General features: G+C 38.9%; 1 protein-coding gene across 1 annotated transcript in view; it reads right to left on the reverse strand.

The window, feature by feature from the left end:
- Window positions 1–27,306, reverse strand: part of Tmem117 (transmembrane protein 117) — a 458,729-nt gene that overhangs the window by 148,087 nt on the left and 283,336 nt on the right. The window contains exon 4 of the mRNA XM_059247072.1: window positions 13,285–13,382. Coding sequence (XP_059103055.1) covers window positions 13,285–13,382 — 98 coding nt within the window. The remainder of the gene's footprint in view (window positions 1–13,284; window positions 13,383–27,306) is intronic.

The following is a 27,306-nucleotide window of genomic DNA, read 5'->3' on the forward strand; positions in this document are numbered from 1 at the left end:
TGGACATTGAGGAGAGTACTAAGGAAGACCAAAGCAAATCCATGGTGATTTTTAAAAATTCTCCACTTACCACACATTATCTCCCACAGGTGCTGATGTATCATAACAGCTCTCCTTGCTTTTCATAACCTCAACCAGTCAACAGTGAGAAATTTGACTTCAATTATCATTTATTTACTAGTTGATGAACATGTAACGTGGGCTCATCACTGTCAATTGTCACACACATGAAATATTAACAATTATAATAGAATTGTTTCTATTTGGATCCTCTCATCTTTATCTTTAAAGTTGAGAGACTTCATACCAGTTGGCTAGATACTCTTGTACCGAAAGAGCATGCTGAAGCTAATTTAACATTCCTTATTATGTCAACCTTAGATAAGGAAATAAGACTACCCAGAATCATAGAATTTTATAAGGCAAAGAATTTTGGATGTCATTGAATCTCTTCTCGAAAAAGACCATGCTGGATCACTCTCTCTAGCCAAGATTTTCTTCATGAAATGTGAACTCACTCTTTTCCATTAAGCATAGCATGCCATTAATTAACTATAGTGTCTGATGCCTCCTCAATTCCAGGGTTTATTAGGAAAATGCAGTGGTTTTGAGGTGATTGCTACTATCAATATATGACATCACCTGTAACCTTTATGTTCAACCTTACAACTGCATTTTACAGAAATCGAGTCCTTGGAAACCATGTAGATAAACTAAACAAGAAAACTATCAGTTGGATTTTTATGTATGAACTTAATAGACAAGCTTCTATTAACACATCGTACCTATTGGTGTATTAAACTATATATTGCACATCTTATTTTCTTATAATCCCTGTAATTGAGAGAAAATGGCATACAATTACATCAAGTTAAACTACACAGCATGCTTTTGGTTATTACCATCAGCTCAGAAGAGCTGCTACATCAGTATATCCAGCCACTAGCACATTCTCTTACTTTGAATTTTATAATTATTTTAAACAAGCTCAACCAAAAGAACACAGGGGGAAATGACTGTTAGACAGGATTCGGCAGCTCAGAGGACCCCTTGGCACAAGGACATTAATTTTGTGACCCTGGGTAAATTGTTCCTCTTTATTACCATTTCTTTGTCAATAATGAGGGTATTAGAACATAAGTGGAGAAACGCCATGACTCTGTGTGTGTGTGTGTGTGTGTGTGTGTGTGTGTGTGTATGTGTGTGTGTGTGTTGTTGTTGTTGATGATGTTGTTGTTGTTGTCTTCTGTATATGAATGCTTATGAGCACATGCCTCTCTGGGCATACACGTGGAGGTGAGAGGACAACTTACGGGCATAGCTCTTCATCTTCTACTTCATTAGAGGCGAAGCCTCCACCTCATTCACTAAATGCGCTGGTCAAGGAGCTTCTGGGCTTCTCTATCTCCACCTTTCCCCTCCCAGCAGGAGTTCTGGGATCACACATTCCTGTGCTGTTGCATCCAGTGTGTCTGTGGATCTGAACTCGGATCCTCACTCATGTACGTTGACCTGTCTCCCCTGCCAAAATTCTTTTTTTTTTTTTTTTGGTTTTTCGAGACAGGGTTTCTCTGTGTAGCTTTGTGCCTTTCCTGGGACTCACTTGGTAGCCCAGGCTGGCCTCGAACTCACAGAGATCCGCCTGGCTCTGCCTCCCGAGTGCTGGGATTAAAGGCGTGCGCCACCATCGCCCGGCCAATAATGCCTTTTTTAAGCCAACTAAAAACCATTTCTAAAGAGAAATAAAAGATGACACTAAACACACGTGTTAAAAACGTGAATATTAATGACTAAATATGTTAAACAACTGAAGCAGTTTTGTGCCATATTTTCAAGCTTCGAAATCAGACAGACGGCACTGAAATCTCAGCTTTGTCATTCACTGCAACCAAAACCACAGGATTTTGCCATTGAAACGCTGCAAAGAAGGGTACAGACTTTGTAAAGCAGCTGTGCAGATTAAAGGAAGCAGTGAACACAGAGGGTCCAGTACTCGAGACAGAGAAGCAACAACTGTCGGGTCCTGTCTGGTGTGTGTCTGATGTGACCGATATCTTTCTTCCTTTCTGTAGCCAGATGCATCTTTATTGTTTGTCTTTCTTATTCTTTCCAAGTCACCCTATGTTAAATGAGAGTGAGGAGAGAAGGCATGCTTTTCTTGTTTAAAAGAAAAACACTACATTTATCACCTTTAAATTCAGCACTAGCTCTGGGGGTTTCATATAAGGTCAACATTGTGTTGAGATACAGTCCTTCCACAGCTACCTTGTCAACAGTGGGGTTTTTTAATTTATTAATTTTGTAAGGTTTGTGTGTACATAGTGATTATGTTATTTCTCCCCTGTAACTATGTTATGATACACTAATAGATCTATCTATGTTGAACCATCATTATTCCCAAGAAATAAAAGTCACTTAGTTTACTTAGTTATAACACACAAGCCTTTTTTTAAACATTTGTTTTATTTTTAATCATACACACACATACACACACACACACACACACACACACACACACACACGTCTCTGTGTGGGTATGTGCACTAGAATACAGATGCCAAATATGTAGAAGAGGGCATGAGATCCTCCAGAGCTTAAGTTACATGTAGTTGTGAGCTACCTAACATGGATACTAGGAACTGAACTCAGGTACATGCTCTTAACTGCCAAGCCAGATCTTCAGTCCTAACACATATCCTTTAAATGTGCTGTGTGTATTGTTTTAAAAAGCTAGGGAGCCTTTTAAAAGTAATTTTATATCTTTGTTCATCAAGGTCTGCTTTTGTTCACTGTCCCAAGTCTAGTGGAAGGCCTCTCCCAGTGAACAAATTACACACACACACACACATACACACACACACACACACACACACATACACACACACACACAAAATGTGAATGAGGTGAGCCTGCCTTTTTATCTGGCTCATAGCAAATTTCTGCTTAGATTATGCATTGGTTTAAAATGTGAAACATTCAATTTGTCCAAATATTATCAGCAAGTTCTATTTAACCAATGTGAAAACAAACGTGGGGTATCTCCCTCATCAGATCTGAGGCACCTCTACCTAGGTTCCACCTTTAACCTGAGAAGGCTTCTCAGGAGCAAGACAACTCTTCCCAGCACACAGTTGACTTGGTACGGGACTCTAATCCCAACTACTTGGGAGGCTGAGGCTGGAAGATTACAAGTGTAAAACCTAAACTACAGAGTAAAATTCAATGTCAGCATAGGCAACTTGGTGAGACTTTACCTCAAAATAAAATAAAATGGGGCTAGGGATATACCTCACTTGCTTAGTGTGTACACAATCAACCTTAATGTGTGGGTCTAAATAACAGTTGTTTTCTGATTCCAGAAAGAGAGCAGTCACTGGCAAGGACCCCGTCTTGTCTTGGATGCAACTTGGCCTCACTTTCTATGGCTCCTAGTTTTGCTCCCTGGTCCACAAAACAAGATAATGATTTCTTTTCACTTGCTAACAGTAATGAGTTGCCCTGTAGACGACAGCAGAGTACTAATTCTTAACAATTCTGGTTCTGAAGCCAATCAGCTGTGGATTTCCAATAGAGGCCAATGGAGCACAGAATTGAGTTTATGGATCAGCAGACTCGGAACCAAACCTGGACCACACTGACGCAGAGCAGCAGGCAACCAGCTGCTCCTCACGGACACCAGAGCTTTATTGTTTATTCAGTCTACAAAATGCTCGCCATTTATGATTCAGACAGTTCAAACAAAGATTGACAACTATTTTTAGATAGTTTTTCTCTGAGTAGAAATCTTAATTCAAACAGAAAGTTGTTGGTCATAGTCCACAAAACTAAAGAATTTTTTCCCAAGGAGGAATTTTTAAAACTTATTTATTTGTGTGTTTATTTGTTTGTTTGTTTATCGTGTGTGCACATACATACATGTGTGTATGATGTTTATATATGGGACTGCATGTGTATGGAGGTCACAGGACGATTTCTGGGAGTCTGTGCTCTCATACCATTGTTTGGAATCCAGGGATGGAAGTCAGGCCATCTGGTTAGGAACCAGGTACCTTTACACAATGAACCAGTTTTCAAGTTCTCAAGCTCAAGGGGGACTTTTCATGACATTACTGAGTATATATACCTGTAATGTTATAACATTTGGGGCCTTATGGATCTTCAATAAGGGGCATTTTCTTTCAAACATTTACAACTCCAAGGACTGTTTGGGCCCAGTGTTGTTAGTCTGGGTTTTAGTGAATGGAATGATGGGCTATACTAGAGGGTAATATTTAAGCGATGCAAGATGAGTTGTTTATTTGTTTGTTTGTTCTGTTAAACTACGCTTACCTTTAAGAAATAAAGAAAAGATCTATATGACCCAAATGTTTGGGATCAGTGGTTATGGTGATATTGTGACATCAAAGGAATACACCCTTCAGTATTTTAATGAACTTTTCAGTTGGGTTTAGAACACACTATGTAGGGCCAAGGTGATTTTTAAGGTGATTTCTATTTGTTTTGGAAGACAATACATTAATAAGTTTTATGACTCTTATAAAGCACACACTAATGGCAAGCTAAATTATTTTAAATTTTCTTTTTATGATTTCCAATGAAGTCCTCCATCTGAATTGACTTTACAAATATCGCAGAGCAAGGCAGGATGGGAATCCCTGACCACAGAACACACCTCTCTAGAATGCACAGAACATATGCTGTCTGTTGGACACCATGCTAAGTCCAGGGACACAGCACAGAAAACAGCTTCCAAATAGTGGGATAAAGGTAGAAATGTGTACAAGCTTCATCACCATGTTTTATTTTTGTGCATTTTTAAAATGTCTAGTGGTATTTTAACTCATAATATTGTGAACTATTTATTCTTTATCTCCGAACCAAGAGATGTTTTAATATGATGCCTATGTAGCAAAATGAGCTCCTTCTCTTACACAAAAATGTGTGTGCTGTAGATAAAGCCAACTACTTCTATAGAGTAATAAGCTGTAATATGTATGTCTTTCCAACCTTTGTTCTCATCTTTCAACTGTCCTCATATTTCCCAATCCCTCCTCTGCTAATCATGGCTTGACTTTGAATAAGCCTGGTTTCTAACAGTCTCATTCCTGGGAACCACTTTGGCCAAGGTCAGTTTCCTCAGCATTTAAGACCATGGGAGCGCAGTGCTGGGACTTATTTCACCCATCGCTGGCATTTGGCTGTGGATGCTACCACATACAGTAAAAAGCACTCTTGACATCTGACACAATTTCCCTAGGGTTTTGTTCATTCAGTGCACTATCCCCCCATCCCCTCCATGTGCACTCCCTCTCATTTGGAGACTCCTGTGCCGTATAGGTTTTTAACCTAATGTATTTGTTTTTTTCTCCCATCCTATTACATTTCTCCACACATCAGGTACATGTAGCTGCCACCTGTACAAACTACAATTATAAAATACAATATAGTTTTCATACACTGCTGTCTTAGAACTTGCTCCCAAGATCCATATCCATGTGACTGATGATTGAGTGTTTCTGTTCTCCATGTCTGGGCTCATTGTGCCCTACTGAAAACTTTGCTTCTGCTGTGGTAGCTCCTACAGCAGCAGACAGCTGTCAATCATCATCCACTGAGCTACTGCTCAGCTCGATATGCTCAGAGTAGTCATGGACTTCTCCTCTTCCTCATTCCCGGTACCTAACCAACCACCAATTCCTCCCCCACAGCTCCTCATTAGTTTGAGGTGATACTTCAGCTCTACTTCTTTACAAAACCAATTCCATCTCATCTGGCACCACATCACAATGCCCACCTCCTGGTCCACACTTCCTCCTTTCTTCTCCCTGCATTCTTCACTGCACTGAAAAAGATACTAACCTGTTTTTTTGTCTTTCAAAGTTATATTCTAGGAACCACAGCCAGCATCTGCTGCTAGAAACAACAGGCCTTAGAACAAAATTATAATGAACACATAGTAATAAACAGTGAAGCCAGAACTGAAAACCAGGCTGGAGGCTTACAAGGCTGTGTTTCTAATAACTATGTTACATTGTACTCAGTATTTAATAAATATTTGTTAAGTAGATTACTTAAAACTTGGCTAATTTTAATTCAGCAATATTAAATTTACAAAGTCGTGAGGTTGGGTTAATATGCAGGCTTAAATGTATCCCCAAGAGTTAAATTTCTCTGGCATGAATATGGGTCACTTTTCAAAGTGAATGATTCATATCACATGCTAACAAGGTAATGAGATAGCAATAGCTTTTCATGTGTGTCTGTACAAATGTGTGCATGTCTGCATGTGCAAATGTGTGCATCTATGTGCATACACGTGTGTGTAAAAATATGTGTATGTATATTTGTGTATTTCTATCTGTGAAAATGTGTACATGTATATACACATGTGTACATGTATGTTGCCAATGTATATATCTATGTGTATACCTGTGTGCATGTGTATACAAATTAATGTGTACCTATGTATACACATGCGTCTATGTATGCATGTATATGTGCATAAATGTAATGTATGTGTATAGATATCTATGTGTCTGTGTGTGCAAATGTGTGCACACATGTGTGGAGGCCAGAAGTCAACCTCAGGTGTCATTCTTCACGTGCTGTGTACATTTTATTTTCGTTATTTATTTTATTTCTCACATTAGCCAGGAACATTCCAAGTAGGCAAGACCTGCTGGCCAGCAAATACCCAGAACTCTGCCTCCTCAACACTAAGATCACACATGTGTATCACTTTTTGACATGGGCTCTGGGGGCCCTCTTGTTCTCACAGAGAGCACTTTACCAATGATCTACCTCCCCGGCCCCTCAGTCACCTTTTGGCCTAGAAATAAGTGTCTCGTGTCCAACAAGAAAGTCAGCTGGAGCATTATCTTTGCGTCTTTCTATTTTGAGTATCTACAAGTAGCCATGTTCACAATGGAGCCGCTAATTTACTGTTAAGGGGACCGATATACTCAGTACAGGTACTTTAGTTTAAATGGTTTGTTCCTCCTCAATCACAAAGGCAGTTTTCAACCAAAGATAGACATTTGATTAAAGAAATAAGAAAGAAATACACAGTGTATTAAATAATAATGAATACTCACTCTACCAAAACATGGAAAATACAAAATATTTTTTCCAGTTAAATATGTTGTCATAGAAACTGGCTAGTTGTTTCTGTGGGTAAAAGTGCTGGCCACCAAGCCTACTCACATGAGTTTGATCCCAGACATCCACACACATAAAGATGGAAGGAGAGAATCAACTATAAATTGTCATATGACTTCTACACACACTATGGCTTCTACACACACACACACACACACACACACACACACACACACGCACGCGCGCGCGCATACATACACTCATGAATAGATGAGTATTTTTAAATAAATATCATAGGATCATCAGGTTTGATGGAAATTTGAAAGTGCTATGTTTTTCCCATATTCAATGCTGAATTATTTCCATATTATTACTAATAGATTGGTACCCAGTCTTTGAAAAACCATTTCCATTGATGAATTACTCAGGACTTCATCATACAGGCTCACTGGGTATGAAGAGGCTCACATTCTTTTAGGGAATTATTAAATATGAAGATGAAGTCTGCTTCTATGTGGCTATTGGTTAATGGTCAATATTTTGACCTCAGTAAAAAGGGCAACAAAATCATTCCCTTATCTCCATCTTAGCCTTACAACAGAAAATAATATTATGGCATTTAAAGAGGTATCGCAGAATGACAAAATATGCTTTTTGGAAAAAAAGAAAAAGGAAACAAATTTTAATCATGTAGGTTGTGGTACGAAGTCTGCAAGGGTGTTAGTGACATTTCTTTCTCTCTGACCTTTTTATGACTCTTGAGTATTTTTCTTTACTTTAGTTGTCATTTATTTACTGTATCTTTTTTCTTTTGAGACAGAGTCTCTTGTAGAATAGGCCAGTCTCCTATCTGCCATGGAGACAACATGGATCCTCCAGCTTCCATGTCCCAAGTGCTGGGGTGACAGATGTCACCACACCACAGCTGGCTATTTTATTTTTGTTAGCACATTAAATAGTACATTAAATAAATTAAAATAATAACAGTTTCCTTGCTACCTCCTGTTGAGTCAAATTGAAACAACTGCACCCTTTGGTTAGACTTCCACAGCCATACTTCTCAAACCAGAAGACATACAGTTGCATTTTGTTTCCCAGGTAAGAATTATAATATTGGAGGTCAGAAGAGTTCCACCAAGCTATTAGGCTGCTAGAGAAAGTGCTTACTAAATATAAGACACCTAGTTAAAAATAGATGAAGAGTGTAGAGTATTATCCTCTTTGTGTGCCAGTGTGGAGCCAAACAGGTGTGTACAGACACACACATACTCTCTCTCCTCACAATTCTTTTCTAATTCAACTTCTTGCAGAGCATATCATACTTGTAATATCATTTCTATAATCCATGTCAGTGATTTCTTTGTCACCCTCTGTCCAGGCCATAAAACACAAATACCAGCTTTTGGGTACAGTGGCTCGGGGACTATGTCTAAGGACATGTTTCTGTATACAACAGGATGGACAAGTTCATGCTGCAGTATTCAACAGTGCCCCAATCTTGGTGGCCTGACACTTGTTTATACTACATGTCCACTGTGCTGTTCAGGAGGCTTGCTTCATCCCACATCCTCTTAGGAAGATGCAATCATCCAAGGTAGCTTGCTTCTCATTGAAAACTAAATGCATCTACATAGATGTGACATGTGCCACTCTGGGTCACAATTTCATTGTTCAAAGCAACTCATGTGACTTAGAATGGTCGGGGCAGACAACCCACCTCCCAATTCCTTCCTACCAATCTCTCCTTTAATCACAGACAATGTCTTCTTGGTAAAAACAAATAAGCCACGTGTATGGAAAATATAATCCAAAGATGCTTCCCATCCAGGCCAAGCCAACTGTGTCTCTGGAGAATAAACAAAGAGACAGATGACACCATCAATATCATACTGCCTTCTTTGTCTGTCCTTTTACTTCAGACAAGACAGTGAAAATGGCAGCTGATAGACCCTTGGGGGGGGGGAAATGGAAGTAAATAAAGATTTTCATTCTTAGATCTTTATTCTTGTAAGTTATGAAATGGTCTGGGGAGTGACTCTGGAAGCCATCTGTGAATATTCCCCCTTGCATCTAATATTTCCAAACACGGTCATAATTCAGTCTTTTCCCTGGTGGGAGAGCCCGAGTGCTACAGCAGCCTTGTCTTTGCAGGTACAAATGAAACCATTTCCTTCACAGGGAAGTCCACCTGTCACCGAGGCAGGGAAGCAGACAGCCAGACAACTGCAGGCGACAACACTCCAGTGGGCATTCGTGAGTCAGGAAAGCACAGCAAACCACGCATTGTATGAGCCCCAGTGTCATTCAGTCTGCTGCACAGAGCCACACTGCAACTCACAACAGTTTTCCTTACCATACCTCTTGCTCCTGCATAGAGCTAGAACCAATTTTTTAAAATAACTAGAGCAAAATCAAAAGGAAACATCCCTTTTTGAGTAGGTGACATGAAGTATGCAAATGTTCTCTTTTATTGTTGAGATGATAAGTTTCTCAAATATCAATTTCTTTTTCTGTTTTATCTCCTATGGCTAAAAAGAAATCCAAATGCCCTTTATTCTTGCTAAGTTCCTTTTATATGACATATATTAATATAAAGAAAGATTTCTTTGCTTCCCATATGATTTCCATGTCTAATTCTTTGCATCAGATTTTGCTTTTTAAAAATCAGGATACTATTGTCAAGACAACCTAACAACACCAAAATGTATAAAATAGAAAAATATCTTAAAATGGAATTTAAATGCTTCTTCCATTGTTTCATCCTCTGTGGTTGGAATTACTACCTTTGAATTACAGGGAAAGACCACATGCAAATATATTACATATTAATAATTTATATGAACAATAAATTAGTTTAATTTTTAATTTGTTCTACATGTAAGATTATATTTTGGCCAATAACTATAATTAAATTATAACTTTAGATCAATTAACTATGCATTTGATTTATTCATTGGGAGTATGTTATCGCATACATTAAAATAAAATCTTTATATAAAAGAGAGAGAAAGAGTTTGTAGATCTGAGTAGAAATTTTCAAGGAAAATGATATTAAGATGATCTATGGAGAATCAGGCATGGATTCCTCTGATAGAACTGTGATTAAGAATACCTGTAGAGGGTCTGAGGAGGTGGCTTAGATGGGAAAGTGTTGGCTGCACAAACAAAATGGCCTGGCTTCAATGCTCAGCACCTACATAAAAGCAGAGCATGGAGATGCATGTCTGTAATTCTAGTTCTGGGGAGGCAAGAACAGAAGGAGCCCTAGGACTTGCTGGCCAGCCTAGCTGAATGGTCGAGCTGTGGGTTCAGTGAGCACTGCTGTCTAGAAGAATACAGTTGGAAGGGGAACATGACAGGGAGAGGGTTTTAGGGGCAGACTGGAGGTTGGATTGGATCAAAACATTATATGCAAGAACAAAACTTTCTAATAATAGAAACTAGGGTGTGACACCTTGCACCGCCTTGGTGCAGAGGGGAGGGGTTTGGACCTGCCTCAGCTGAGTGTGCCAGGTTCTGCTGACTCCGCATGGGAGACCTTGATTGTGAAAATGTGGGGATAGGGGGTTGATTGGGGAGGAAGGATGGGGGGTGGGAAGAGGGAGGAGGGGGGGTCTGTGGTTGGTATGTAAAGTGAATAGAAAATTTCTTAATAAAAAAGAGAAAAAAGGAGTGAAGAACTATTGAAGAAGATATCCAATATTAACTCTAGCCTTCACAAGCACACACACACACACACACACACACACACACACACACACACACACAAACCCCTCACAAGAGCATGCTCCCCCAACTCATGCACACACATACAAAACCAAACCCAAATAAAACAAAGAAAGGGTAACTAATGACAACAGAGACATTAGATCTCTGTATACAGGGGAACCCTGAAACCCTTGGCACCTGGCAATGTGTAATCCACAGTGGGTTTACTTGGATCAATACAATCTGTGTGTGTGTGTGTGTGTGTGTGTGTATATATATATATATATATATGATAGAACTGTGTTTTAATCACATAATTGTTTTAAGAGAGGCAGTACACCAACACCTTTGATATTAGAGTCTGTCTCCTTTCAAATGATCACACTTCAAACCACTGTAGAGAATTAGATAAGGTAGAAAGATTCCCGTAATCTCAAACTCTTAGGCAGCACAATTAGCTGAAGAAAAATGAAAGATGATTACTTGAAAAGAGGCACATCAATTCTCTTAGACATGGTCATTTGTAATGACTAATGGTCTCAGACAACTGCACCCACTCTTCAGGGTTGTTGGGATTAAATCAGCAAATGCAGAGAGTACCAAGTCCATGATGCAGCACATGAGTGGAGCATCCTCGGTAAGTATTTGCTACATTGTTATATAATATTCAGACAAGCTACAGAAGGAGCTTACATAAAAAAGAACCATAAAAACAGGCCATGCTTGACCTGTGGAGTCAGAGTGTGAACAAGCAGCTACAGACTCATATTCTCACATATTAAAAAAAAAACTGCTTGTTTACTTGCTGAGAATTGAGTTCAAATGCCACATATCACTAGCAATATGTAGCAACAGTGCTACCTTGCAAAGGATTATGTGGAGTATTTATTTTCTCCCAGTATATCATTACCATTATTTGTGTAGCATTCATATTTTTAAAAAGTAATATCTAAGAATAAACAGATATTCCTTATTTCATTTCTAATGGCAGATGTACAGGCTAGCATTTTCTAGCACAGGATGCCATCAATTACAATGAGTTTGAGGATTAGTGTTGTGGGATAATCATTTTGTACACTGTGAAGATGGTCTTGCTGTGAATATGTGTTGCTACCATTGGTTAATAAAGAAGCTGCTCTGGCCTATGGCAAGACAGGTTATAGCTGGATGGGAAATCCAAGCAAAGAGACAGGGAGAAGAAAGGTGGAGTCGAGGGAGAGCAAGATGTAATGGAACACAGGTAAAGCTATGAGACACATGGTGATACACAGATTAATAGAAATGGGTTAATTTAAGATAAAAGAGCTAGTTAGCAATAAGTCTGAGCCATAGACCAAACAGTTTGTAACTAATATAAGACTCTGTGTGTTTATTTGGGACTGAGCAGCTGCAGGACACAGGAAAACTTCCAGCTACACATACTTACCATTATTTTTGTAGCACTCATATTTTTAAAAAGCAAAATGGAACTAACATCTAAGTATAAACAGATATTCCTTATTTCATTTCTAACGACAAATATACAGGCTAGAATTTTCCACACAGGATGCCATCAGTTGCAATGTGTCTGAGTGTCAGTGTTGTGGGATAATCATTTTGTACACTGTGAAGATGTGCTTCTGCCAAGGCACCTTCTGATTGGTTCAATAAAGAGCTGAACGGTCAATAGCTAGGCAGGAGAGGATAGGCGGGACTTCCAGGGAGAGAGGAACTCAGGGAAGAAGAGAAGTGATTTTGCCAGCAAGACAAGGAGGGAGTCAGATGTACAGTATGGAGGAGAGGTCATGAGCCATGTGGCAGAATGCAGATTAATATAAACAGATTCATTTAAGTTATAAGAGCTAGTTGAGAACAAGCCTAAGCTAAAGTCAAGCTTTCATATTTAATAAGTTTCTGTGCTCCATTATTTGGGAGCTGGTGGTCCAAAGAAAGTCTGACTACACATTAATGTATGTAACTTTACACATAGGAGAGAAAACCAGTATGCTGGGGGAATAACCCATAGCCAAAATAAAAAGTGAAATGGCTTGCTCTTTAATTGATTGGATAGTGCTGAGGCAGGAGAGGAAATCATGGAGAAAAGAATCCTAGGAGCCAGTTTGTGCAGAGGCTCCTTACAGGTGGACTTCACATCCTTAAACAGAAGTCATAGCTTGTGAAAGGCCTACGTGATTTGTGTATACTGGAGACCATTTTATACATCCCATTTCCCTGATGAAAATGACGGCTTATTTTGCTGAGTAAAAAAAAAGAACTGTGTCCTTCAGGTCAAGCTGTCCATCACTTTTCTTTCTTATAAATGAGCTCATGAACAATAAACAAATGAAATAAATCTGTAAGATATGATAATGATTTTAGTGGGGCACCAGAGTCTTCCTAAGTAGAATTCTGTACAGCTAATGAAAATTATACCCAACCCAAGTGCTTTAGTGAATGGGGTAGCATAGAAATAAATTAATGAATGAGGCAATGTCCTACCAGAATAAAATGATCCTCACGTTGCCTTTCTTCCAGAAGGCTCTTGCTGATTTCCCCCAGTCAGGGTAGGGCTTGTCTTGAAGCATCATGTCCGTGACCTGAAGAGGAGAAGAACTAGCTTAGCACTTGAGGAAATCTCAAATTCAGATTTCAATACAAGCCTAAAATTTACATCTACTGAGGATGGATTATGCACATATTTCGCATCAGAATACAGGAGAAGATACAAATGAGAGGCATGGCCTTCATTCAATTCAAAAACCTAAGAGTGCATTTAATGTTATATACTGGGTGAGCACGTTTAGAGTTATTTATCATGTGAAGGGCTGAGTCTGGTTTATAAATGTTAATTAAGATTATATAGGATTTTTTTCCATTGAACTATGTTTCACTAAGACTATTAGCATATACTATCTGTCGAAACAATGAGTCTCATCACTGCGCTTTACACAGGCACACAGTGTTCGCATGAACTCCCTCCCCTCTTACCTGGATACCACCTTTTATAGGATGCCTTTGATTAGTAATGGCTCTTTAGTGTTTCCAAATCATAAGCTTAAAGACAGAAACTCCAAATCCCAAATCCAAATGATTTTACCTAAATCCTAATTCAAAGTGGTTGCTTATTATTATTATTATTATTATTATTATTATTATTATTATTATTTTCATTTTTATTTTGTCTGCTTTTTTTTCCATTCCACTGTCTTGTCACTTTTCTGACTCACCTCACCCTGAACACTGAAGTGGTAAGTAAATAACACATAGAAAACTTTCTGCCCTCCCTGCCAAGAATCTGGTACAGCATTTCCCCCGATTTACAATGCATGCATTCTGATCAGCCAGCACTCTCTCATCTACAACTCTACATCCTCCAAAAGTGTCCTCTCTATCTGACACACGCACAGACTCTGTCCATCTGCTGAAGTCCAAGGACAGCTGTGCTCCCCCATGCAGCCTCCAGTGTGGGCTCCAATGCAGACAACTCACACTTCCTGACTCACCTTCTCATGCCACGCCACATTCCATTTCCCATTTTCACGCTTCTCTTTTCTTTCTATTGGCCTTTCCTATGCCTGGCAGTGAATGCTTACCTTTGCATCCTTTCTAATGTCTAAGGATGACCAGGTAGCAGTCCAAAACGTTTATACAAAAAATAAATGGCAAAATGAATTAGTAAATATATGTTTATTTTTAAAGGCTCATTAACTAAGTAAATTGCTCATTAGCCATATTACATAGCAAAGCTTTCTGCATATGTGCAGTGTGTCGTTAATAACCTGCTATAGGAACATTTAAAAAGCTTATAGGGGTGGGAAATGACTTTCCTAAAAAAAGGAAAATATGGTTTTGTATGCACACATACATAGGCATACATAACTTCTTTTTCCAGAAAATTTATACTCCATCAAACAGACATCATTCTATTAGTTTTGATTTTAATTGATAATGCTCAAATTCAAATACACAATGTCTTGGTCAGGATTACTCCTGTTGTGATGCAACATTAGGACCAAAGCAGCTTGGGGAGGGAGGGGTTTATTCAGCTGACTCTTCCACTGTTCATCATCAAAGGGAGTCAGGACAGGAACTCACACAGGGCAGGAATCTGGAGGCAGGAGCTGATGCAGAAGCCATGGAGGGGTACTGCTTACTGGCTTGCTCATCATGACTCCCTCAACCTACTTCATTATAGGACCACCAGCCCGGCATGGCTCCACCTACAATAAGCTGGGCCTCCCCCATCAATCACTAATTAAGAAAATACTCTACAGGGTGGCCACAGCCCCATCTTATGGAGGCATTTTTTAAATTAAGATTCCCTCCTCTCAGACAACTTTAGCTTGCGTCAAGTGGACATAAAACTAGCCAGCACACACAACGTAGATGTAAAATTAAGAAACCTGATATAGAAGAAAGTATAATGCATGGTGTAAAGAAGAATTTTGATTATCCATTCAGAAATACTCCTGGGCTATCAGCTTTGGTCAGACGAGCTTGTTCGTGCAGTGGTCAGTGGTAACTTCACAGACTCATAACCAAAAGGAGGATAATAAGTGGTGGCTAAATGTACAGCTGCAAGTGGGACACCTAGATCACCCCCTCCAAGAGTGGAGGATCATGACAAAGGGGAGTGGAAAGAACTGAAGAACTGTAGGAGAGTCTCAGTTTCTCCAACCCCCCTGCTGTGGACACACATGGGAGCAACTAATAGTGACAATTCAAAAAAGGCAGACATGTATTTTATTTACTTTTACTTGTGTGTGTGTATATGTGTGCATGTGTGCAAGTGTGTGTGCGTGTGTGCAGCTGTGTGTGTGCATGCACAGAGTGTGTGTGTGCAGGTGTGTGCAGGTATGCAGGTGTGTGTGTGTGTGCATGTGTGCAGCTGTGTGTGTGCATGCGTGCAGTGTGTGTGTGTAGGTATGTGTGTGTGTGCAGGTGTGTATATGTGCAGGTGTGTGCAGGTATGCAGGGATGCGTGTGTGTGTGTGTGTGCACGCATGCGCGCAGGTGTGCAGATGTCTGTCACAGAGGACAGGAAGACATCAGCTTAACTAAAGCCAGAGTTACAGGCAGTTGTGAACCACAGGTACTGAGAACTTCTGGAAGAGCAGCCAGGGCTCTTAACCACCAAGCCATCTGTTCAGTCCTTGTTGCTTTTAAAAGGGAGCTAGTACCTTCATTATTTTATCATCTGTTTGGTTTTGTTCTGACCCTTCCCAATTACAAATTTTTTATTTTCTCACTAACAGTGATGACCAAAGATTATATTTCCTTCAAAAAAAGATGCAAGATATTTATTGATATGATCACAGGGGAAAGATAGATAAAAGGCATAAATCAGGTGAAATGTATTGTCACAAAATGTGGACAAAATAAAGGAATTTAAATCCCATCTATTCAGCCACACAGTCTCAGATGAGAACTTCCTTAAGAAAGAGCTGTGGTAACAATTTCAGCCATTTCCCTTCCTAATCCTTCTAGAAAACAAGTCTCGTGTTGAGCATTTTAACAGAACATCAAGGTTTGATTTCATGTTTGACCAGATTAAAAAAAAAAATAACATTTCATTTCTTCTTTTCAGCAATGTGTCGGCTCTTCTTGGAGGAGTGTACATGATAATAAATATTTTCATGTAACAAAACGATTACTGGGCATGTTTTATTCAATTTTCATTCTTTGCTCCAGGGTAATTTCTGAGACATACTTATCATATTTCCTAGAGAGCAGTCATCTGCAGCTAGATGACCAATTATTATGCAGCTTGTTTTATAGAAACCACATCCAGAGATAAAGCATTTTCGCAGTAAAATGATAAGATGGGGGCTAAGAAACAATCTCTTAGATGCCAGGCAGATGGTCTTTTTCACCCCAGTTCCTACTCTTTATTTTAAGACATATCATCTGATCGATGAGAGGTCACTTACAGCTAAATTGGCAGTTGCTGGGACAATCATTAAAGGGATGCATTCAATAAGGAAAAATCCAATTACCTTCTACATTAGAGAAATCAAATTTATTTCTGGTGTTGGTCAAGGGCAGTCTTTATTGGAAAAAATGCAGGAAATGGAGAGTGGAGGGGATGTGGTGGGGAGCTGGGAGAGTGGAGGGGATGGGGAGGGGCGCTGGGAGAGTGGAGGGGGGCTCTGTGGTGTAAACAAAGCACATTACTGTGTGTGGTGTAAACATGATGCATGACTGTATGTGGTATAAATGCAGTTCGTGACTGCTGATGCTTCTTTCACAGTTAGGCAGTAGAATGTGAGATTGCAGGTCTGGTGTTCTCAGCTGGGAGAAATGTATTCAGCTCATCTAGGTCTCATAACCCATCCTCCTCTTCACTTACCTATCAACAATGTCTCAGCAAAGAACCTAGAGCCTCATCATTTGGTACTTAACAGAATTTTGTCAGGTGGTCTCCCTCAGGAGAACACAGGCTACTTTAGGACATACATATTGTATAGTCTGGGTGGAAAAGAAAAAAACATTTCGAGACTTAAAAGTCAGCAAACAATTGTAGAGACAATCTGTCTTATGTGGATGGAAGTGACATCTTTGATAAGGAGCCATAGCAACCACAGCACAGAAACAGCGATGATACCATGCATGTATCACACTTGCTGTGGAACTCAGTGGGGTACAAGCCATTCGGTGTACTTTCCTAACTAATTGTCATGGCAACTTCATACTTTCCATTTTAATCCCACAGAGAGAAAAGTCAGTGAGATGAAACAATACAGCTGGGTCACGCCCAATGTGTTGTTTACACACACCAGTTGCCAGCCTGGGTTCTAATCTGACCTAGTCCATGCTGTACTAGCTAGGGGTCAAGGCAAAGCCCTTTCTCCCTTTGAGATCCGTTCCTCATTGACTGTCTATGAGCATACGAGATATCAGTGGAAATCACACCTGCCCTCCCTCTGCATCTCCGTGACCATCACATATATTATTTGTCTTACATACTCACTCTTTGAACACTTAACATCTCTATTCTATTTATCATCATTAAATTATATCATCTTCCCTTAGCTATAAAAGGTGAAAAATAAAAACTATTATCCTGTCTCACACATCATTTCTACATTGTTATAGTTTGGGAATTTTCTATATTCTGCAATCCATTCACATTGGCCCACAAGTGAACTAACCCAAGGAGACTTTCCAGTCCTTCATCCTGAGTCTGTCTACTGCTTGCAGAGGCTGAACTACTTAGAGAACTAAGTACTTCCACAAGAGAAACTTCACGAAGACTCAGTCAAAACACTTTCCCACGATTAGCCTATTTATCCTCCTTCTCTCCACTTTTTGCTATTATTGTTTTCATTTATATATTTTTGAGACAGGGTCTTACTACGCAGCTCCTAGTCATGCCTCAAATATGCCTTGTAGCCCAGATTGACCCCAAATGCATGATCCCTCCTGCCTCATCCTTCTAGGTATGTTTATTTTCATTGGTCCAAAAGGAAAACTGGGCCACAGAATTGTCTTTAGGAATGGGAGGCATCAATTGCTTCACTGTTGTGGCATTGTTGAGGGACACCAGAAAAGAAAAAGAAAAGGAGGAAACTGGTATTACTGTTCTCATCTTTCCTGGCAAATCATTTGTGTTGCTTGTTTGCTCGAATGTTTTCTTTTGTATTTGGAGTGTAAAGATGTTTCTCAAGGTGTATTAACAGCTGCTGTGCTGTTACATCTTTGGGGATGGTCTCTGTAACATCTACTTTCCTTCTGTGTTATTTGCTCCTATCCCTTAGGGAACCAGCTACGTGCAGGCTGGCTTTCTCGTCTTTGGTGTCTTTTCTCTTCAGTTTTCAGTATTGCTCATTCAGCCATGATCCGTATTGTGCATTTGGCAGGGTGTGATTAAGAATTATAGAAATCAATTTTTGTCCTTTGATACCTTATTTTGCTCTATTCCCAGCTTTCTCTATTTTAACCCCCACTCATGTGTGTGGTGGTGATGGGGGTGTGAGTGTGAGTGGGTGTGGGTATGGGTGGGTATAGTGTGAGAGGTGTGGGGTGTAATGAGGGGAAGTCCCATTAGAGGACAACTCTGTTACAATGAATCTGTTTTGCACATTTCTGTATGTTCTGGGCACTGAGTTCAGGTCATCAGGCTTGGGTGGAAAGCTCTACCCACTAAGCTATCTTACCAGCCCCAGTGTTTAATCTTTAACGTTTCTTTTCTGAGTTTACCATCTATTGTTTGATCTTCCATCTCGCCTATCTCTGAACTCTTGGACAACTATTTACACACACACACACACACACACACACACACACACACACACACACATATATATTGCATTTTGGGATACTGTAAATAACTGTGCAATTTAGGATTAATATCCCTTTCATTGTAAATCATCTTTGTTTTGGTTTCTTAGTTGACTAGGACTCTACTTCTTTGTAACCTTGACTATACACTACCCTGTCTTCCATTAGTCATGTGTTTAACGATAACTGTAATACACTTCTACATGCCTTATTTAGGTATTGTTAGTTGCCAGCTCTGGGAAGGAGAGCATGGGTTATAGCCAACTGTGGTCTCTGACACTGTAAACACTCAGTCTGTGTAACCCTGTGTTGGTGACATCCCTTTGTTGGCATCTCCACATCCATTATAGCACAGTGTTGCTTTTTTATGGGCCCGACTTAGGTCATGTTATATGAAAAAGTCTAACTTGAATTTCTTAGACTCTAGGGAAATTCTGCACCCTGCAGAACAACACAAGTTTTTGTTTGTTGGGTTGGTTGGTTGGTTTGGATTTTGCTACCATCCCTAACTTCATCTCCCTCACAAAGACACACATAATGTGATCAGCCTTACTCAGCAGCACCTCCAGCTTACACAAAGAAAAACCCAAGGTCTAAGCAGAAAGGATTGTGGGTAGTCACTGAGAAACATCAGCTGAGTACACAATTAAGTAAATGGAAACCATGGATGGAAGTCTCCCACATGTACACTGATGCCATGGATAAATGACTACAAGAAATATATCTGAAAAAATCCCTGGCAAACATCTACTGGTGAACATTAAACCTGGAATGCATTCTCCAGCTTTTCAGAAACACAGCCAGGATTTCACAAGGCATGAATATTAATGTGCTTGCTTATTATCTCCAATGATAGCCTATGCTGCCTTTGTTATATATTGCACCTTATTGCTGAATCCCCACTGATTTACAATGAGTCCCGGACTGTTTTATTATTAAGTAAAGAAATTGGGCACATCTCAGAATATTGAATCATTTGGAGAAAGACACCTGAATTACTGGGAACCAGAAATAAACGCAGTCAAAAAAAGAAAATCCCTTGCTATGCAAGTTCTGCAGAGTTTCACAAATAAATATGATATGGCCAAGTATAATTTGCTTCCTACCACAGTGAGTTATAATTTGTAATAAATAGGGCAAAGGAGAATGATTACTAGTTACTGAGCAAGAAGCTGCACACAAAAATACTGACTCCATCCTTGGGCGTATTGTTCCTCATGGCTGGCTATACCGTAAAACAACAATAGCCCAACATTACATGGTTGGGTATTTATTCTTTCCACTGTTGGCCGAAAGAATGGGTTAGGTTTCTGTATGCATACCTGCTCTTTTTTGTTAACATAGATAACAGATTATTAGAATATTGGTAGAAAGTATGTATTCCATAACATGATGGTTTTGTAACTGTATATATAGGTGAAGAAATTACAGGAAGAAAAATGACTACTTCAGATATGCCATTGTAGCAACCAATATCCACAAAGCCCTTGGCCACAGAAGAGCAAAACATCTCAAAGTGATAATTAATCTCATGTTAAAGGCCTAAGCACTCTATTGTTTTTTAAATGTGATGCCCAAAGCATGCTAGTCGAAGGGCAGAGCCTAAGGAGTTGCCATAGTCTGGGGCTCAGAATCCTGCCACTCTCTTATTAATCATCCCATATCAGGACAGTAGAGTCAGACATTAGGAATTAGATATGAAGGAAGGTGACAGTGAAGTATTGTGGCTAAAAGTTAAAATGAGGACTGGTCCATGACTGCACAGCTGACGTGTAGTGATGACATTATGAACAGTGTTTGAGCAACCTCACCAAAAGCCTAGAAAGCAGAAAAGTGGCTATAAGTAATAATTACCAGAAAGTGGCTATAAATAGAAATCCAGTTCATAAGCGTTTGGTGTCTAAAAATGAAGCCAATTCCTTTGCTCTCAAATAAGAAGGAAATACTAGTTTGGGGGGAAATCTATACAGAAACTAGTTTAGGAAGTTATGTCATTTTCTGTGATTTTGCTAATACAGCAGGTATAAATGCAAGGCATTCATGAAGATTATTTAAAATTATATGTAAGTATGTGTTACAGCCAAGAATTAAAATGGAGAGAAAGCATATTTCTACCACTTGCCACAAGAACAGCATGAAACAAAAACAAGGTCCTTGATGTCCTTTCCCCACACTCTCCTCCGTGCCCGAACCTAAGACATCACCATTCTGAATAGTGAGTTTATCACTCTCACTTCCCTTTTGCTCACTGTGGTTTCGCTCTAAGCAGCCATCCTCATGAGTGAAGTGTAATAAAGTGCACTGCTCACTTACAGATATCACATTCACATTCTAGTAAAAATAACACCCAATTGCCCTGCACCTGCTATGGTTCTTCATTTCACTGTTTCTCCCAGATTTGGTTCCACCGAATCCAATAGTTATAACCTTGATCTCGGCTTCATACCCATCTATCAGTAAATTAAAGCTTCATTTTTATGTGGTTTGTAGCTTCTTTTCTTAGAATCTGAATCTTATAAATATTTTTGAGTTTTATTTGATTCTTTCAAAAAATAAGTTTGGGATAGTTTTAATAGAGAAGACTCTGCAGTGCCCTTGTTTTTATTATATTAATTTCTGATCACATATTCTTGCTTTCCACTATTTTTTTGACTGATTTCCCCCTTGCTTCCTAATGTCTTCTTTGTCCTGATTTATCTTTCTCTTCATTTCCTTTCATCTTTCTTTTGCCATTGGCACATTCTAGGGGAACCTCCTACTGAGCTATAATCCCAGCCCTTAAGTTTTAAATGTTGAAGGCTTATTTCATTAATTTTCGGTGTTTGTTCTCTTTTATACCACAATCACTATTGAATTTATTCTTTAGAAGTTTTGAAATTGTGATACATACAAATTTAAAAAGTTTATGCCTTCAGTGTGTGTTTAACCATCTATAATCCAATGCTAATTTATTCCCAAAGTCTTTATTTTGCTAGGTATAAATCTATCTATATAAGTCATATTTTAATGGGATTATTATGGTATGTTTTTCAGTCTTTTACTTGCATAATTTCTGTTCTTAAACTAGGCATGATGGTACACACATGTAACTTCAGCCCTCTGGAGGCAGGGACAGGAGAATCGTAAGGTCAGTGCCAGACTGGGACACATGCTGAGACCCTGTTTTGGGGCTAGATTTCACAGCTTCTAAAGGTGATAAACTTTCACAGTTTCACAGGCTTCTGGGGAAGAAAATTCATCAATAATCTAATGTAACCATGATTCCTGTAAGCTGCATTAACACAGAGCATGGAAACCCATGCCAATGAATACAATAATGGCCCACATGGTATGGAACCAATCAGTCATCCTGGAGTTGGATTTAAGGCCTGCTCCACAGGAGGAAACCTGTGCCTGCAACTGTAAATGTGGACACAAACTCATAGCCGGGATCTCAAAGACTCCTAGGTGAACCTACTACTATTATTTTGCTAAGTGGACATAACATCAAACTGACTTCTAAATACTCTCCCAGTAGGAAATGCATGCCTAATATTGTAAGTGGGGTTAAGAACCCATTTGGGAGTTCACAGGCCCCAGGGGGGGGCGGGAACTTATTAATATCACACAATGACAGAAAGCTTATAATGTGCAGATGCAAATGTGTTCACTAATCTGATAATCTGTGTCCTGTAAGAGAAAAGTTAGATTGATTTTGTCTACTAAAATACTTCTATGTATTTCCTTCTATAGCTGATGTCACTGACTTTCTTTTTGTCTTCTATGTTGCCTTCAATTTTGCCTCCTTTCAGACAGTTTTCCTTTGCATTTCTTCTCTATTACTTTAGAGACATTGTTCCTTCAGTCACTAGAAATTTACACTGGCTACATAAATGAGCTAATCTAATAAAATAGTACCATCACTCTATTCCATAAAATCCATAAGATATAATTATAGGCTTTAATCACTCGGCTTGTTCTCTTAACTCTTCCAGAATTTTGTTTCAATAGATGTTATTAAAAACCAGTTGTGAGCTGCCATGGGTGCTGGCACAAAATCTAGACCTCTGGAAGAGGAGCCAGTGCACTAACCACTGAGTCCCTCACGCTACTTCCCGTTTGTATGTTCTTCAAGGGTCATATATGTCTATAAATTTATCCTTTTATTTTAGATTTTCCATTTTCTTGGAATGTACTTCTTCTAAGTGTGCCCCAATAGTCTTCCAAGTCTCATTTGGAACTAACGTAATGCCTTCCTTTTGGCTTCTAATTTTATTAATTTGGATCTTCTCTCTTTTTTCATTTAGTCCTGCTGCTTGTCATTCTATTTGTTTTCAAAGAACCAGGTCCCTATTGCAGCAATTCTCTGTATTGTTCTTTTCATTCACATTTCATTGATTTCTGCCCTGATCTTTATTATTCTATTCCATCTACTGATTTGGGATACTGGTTTATTCTTGTTGTCCTAGGACCCTGAGAAATGTCACAATTTATTTAAAGCTCTTGAATATTTTAATGTGGGTACTTAATAGCTATGAACACCCCCTTGGAATTGGCTTCTTTGATTTCCATAGGTTCTGCTATGAACTTGTTGAAGTTCCCTCCTAATGTCTTTGATGACCTGTCCATCATCCCATAGAGTGTCTGTTGTTCTGTCTCCATGAGTTTGCATATCTTTTATATTTTAAAATATTGGTTTCTAATTTGGGGCCATGGTGATCACAAAGAATAAAAACAATAATATTCTTATATTGCTAAGACTCACTTTGTGTACTGAAACACGTGTATGTTAGAGAATGTTCCATTGGAATGTCAAGAAAAATGTGTATTATATAGTTTGGGGTTATAATAATCTATAAATGCCTGGTGAACCCAATTCATAATATCATATAATTTACTTTGGTGTGTGGGGTGAGGGTTTGGATGACCCTACTATTGGTAGGGATGAGCCATTGAAAGTCACCAACTACTACTGTGCTATGCTGAAGTAAATCTGTCCCTTTGTGTCCAGAAATGTTTTTCCCTCAGGAAAGGAACAAAGCCCAGAACCTTGTCCCTGATAGGCAAGTATTCTACTACTCAGTTCGATCTCTTTCTCCAGTTCATAGGGACACTGGTGCTTCACAAAATGGGAAGAAAGGGAATTCTAAGGAGCTAATATGACTCCAATACCCAAACCTGAAAAACTACAACAGCAACAAAAGAAAGCCATAGCCCAACATGTCTGATAAACTTGGGTGCAAAAATTCTCAATAAAATGCTGGCATGCCCAATACACAATAACCAAGTTGGCTTCATTCCAGAGACGCAGAGATGGGTCAACAATGCAAATCAGTAGATGTCATATATCACATATATAGACTCTACCACAAAAAAAAAAAAGGGATTGGATTGGTAAAGTCAGAAAAGGCCTTTGACAAAGTCTAACATTCCTTTTGATAAAAATTCTGAACAAACTAAGAAGGAGCAAACTTCAGCAAAATAAAGGCTATATACAACAACTCTATAGTCAACATTATACCAAACAGGAAGAAAAAAATAGAACAGTTCCGCAAAGTCAAGAATGACACAACAGTTCTGCCACTCTTACTCAAAAAAAAGTTACTTCTGAGCTAGAACAATAAGTCAAGAAAAGAAACAAAAAGGATACAAAGACTTGGAATATGCTTCAGCAGGTAGAGCGCCTACCAAACATGCACCAAGTTCTGGGTTCAGTTCCCAGGATACCATAAAATAGACACAACGTCCCATGCATGACTGTAATCCCCACACTTGGGAGGTAGAAGTGGAAGAGTCAGAAGTTTCAGTTCATCCTTGGCTACATGGTGAATTTTATACAAGCCTGGGCTACATGATACTCTGTGTCAACAAACAAACAAAGGAAAAACAAAGACAAAGAATGGAAGGAGACAAGTACCAGTAGGAAAGGAAAGACACAAGACATCCAAATAAATCCTTAGAAAAGGAAAAGTGATGGAAGCATCACAATGTTGGACTTCTCATTATACTACAGAGCCACAGCAACTAAGATATCATAGTCCTGGCATGAAAACAGACACATAGATGAATATTAATAGAATAAAGCAAACAAAATAAACCATGCTACTTCAGCCACCTAATTTTTGACAAAGATGCCAGAGCTGTGCATGCCAGCACCTTCAACAAATACTGTGTGGAAACTGATATAAATACAAAAGCAAAAACATTTAAAAAAAACTGGTATAAAACACAAAAAACTGAATATAAAATACAGAAAAGATGAAATCAGATTCTTATCTCTCACCCTAAACACAATTCAAAATGGACTTTAATGTAAGATGTGAAACACTAAAACCATTTTAGGAAAATGAGAAGAAAAGACTTCAAGATATGAGCACAGACAAAGGACTCTCTGAAAGGGACTCCAGCCCCTCAGGAAATTAAACCAAATATTGACAAATTGAACTCTATGAAATTAAGAACTACTGCATAGAAAAGAAAATGATTCACTGAGTTAGCTGACAACCAACAGAATGGAAAAATATCTTTGTAGCTGTATCTGACGAAAGATTAATAACCAGAATATATAGTTTTTAAAAAGCCTCAAGAGACTAAATACAAACAAAGCAAACAACCCAGTACATCGATTATGAAATGAACACACATTTCTCACCAAATGCAAAACAAATGGACAACGGTCTTTTGGAAATGTTTAACATCCTTATTTATCAGGGAGGTCAAAATTAAAAGAACTTTTCAATTCCATCTCCCCAGTCTAAATAATTGTTGTTAAGATATTAAATAACAAATATTGTACAGGTTGTGGGAGAAAGAAAGCGCTTTCACAAAGCTAATAGATGTGGAAATTAGTTGTTACTACATTAATCAGTATGGCGGCTCCTCAAAAAACTAAAACTAGGAATACCATGTGGCCCGCTCATATCACTCTTGGGTGTATATGCAAAGGATTTTAACTCAATATGCTGCAGAGATACAAGCACCTCTGTCTTTATTGCAACATTAGATGTTCATCAACAGATGACTGGATAAGGAAAATGTGGTATAATCACATAACGGAGTTTATTCAGCCATAAGACCACCAATAATCTTAAGTGGACTTAAGGCCCACTCCAAAGAGATGCAACTCATATCTGGCACTGCTTGAGTGACCAAGAATCAGAGACTACATAGCCCAGGTACCTACAGAAAAACTATATATTACTGGTTTTTAAAAATAGTGATTAAAATGACTCCTAATGATATTCTGCTGTACAAGATCAATGCCTTGTTCAGCCATCATCAGAGAAGCTTTCCCCTGCAGCATATGGGAACAGATACAGAGACCTACAGCCAAATATTATACAGAGAGAGAGAGAGAGAGAGAGAGACGGACAGACAGAGTTTGGAACACTCAGCCCTAAATGTGATGTCTCCATCAAATTCCTCCCCTCACAGTTCAGGGAACCCCATGGAAGAGGGGGTGGAGAGAGTGTAAGAGCCAAAGGGAATGGAGGATCCCAAGGAAACAAGGCCCTCTAAATCAACATGGGCAAAGCTCGTATGAACTCACAGAAACTAAGGCAGCATGCACAGGACCTGCACGGGTCTGTACCAGGTCCTCTTCATATATATGAAGTATGACTTCCAGTTTAGTGTTTTTATGAGGTTCCTTCAGTGTGAACAAGTGGGTCTCTGACTCTTGTGACTTCTCTTGGGCTCTTTTCCTTCTACTGGTTTATCTTGCCCAACTTTGATGGGATAGTTTTTTTTTTTATCGTACCTTTTATTTTGTTATATTTTAATATTGTCTCTTAGAAGGCTGACCTTTTCTCTTGAGAGACAGAAAAGAGTAGATCTGAATGGGAGGGGAAGTGAGGAGGAACTTAGAGGAATGGAGGGAACCATAATCAGGATACATTATGTAAGAAAAGAATCTATTTTCAATAAAAAGAAAAAATAGAATGAAACTAAGTTCTTCATAGGATATACAACTGGCAATCATTGTAAGTAAAATATGTCAGGCTCCAGCAAATACCTCATTTCTCTTATCTTGTAAATCCTAGATTTTATGTGGACATATGAACTCATTTATGTGTGTGTGTGTGTGTGTGTGTGTGTGTGTGTGTGTATATATATATATATATATATGTCATGAAAGTAGAAATGATACCGTCTATGGAAAAAAAATGAGAATAACAGGTTGGAGCCAAGAGCAGAAAAGAGGTGTTTGGTGTGAACATGGTCAAAATACATGATATACTCATATAAAAATGTCTCTATGAA

The sequence above is a fragment of the Peromyscus eremicus genome, chromosome 20 (genome assembly GCF_949786415.1).
Source record: "Peromyscus eremicus chromosome 20, PerEre_H2_v1, whole genome shotgun sequence".
NCBI classification, from domain to species: Eukaryota; Metazoa; Chordata; class Mammalia; order Rodentia; family Cricetidae; genus Peromyscus; species Peromyscus eremicus.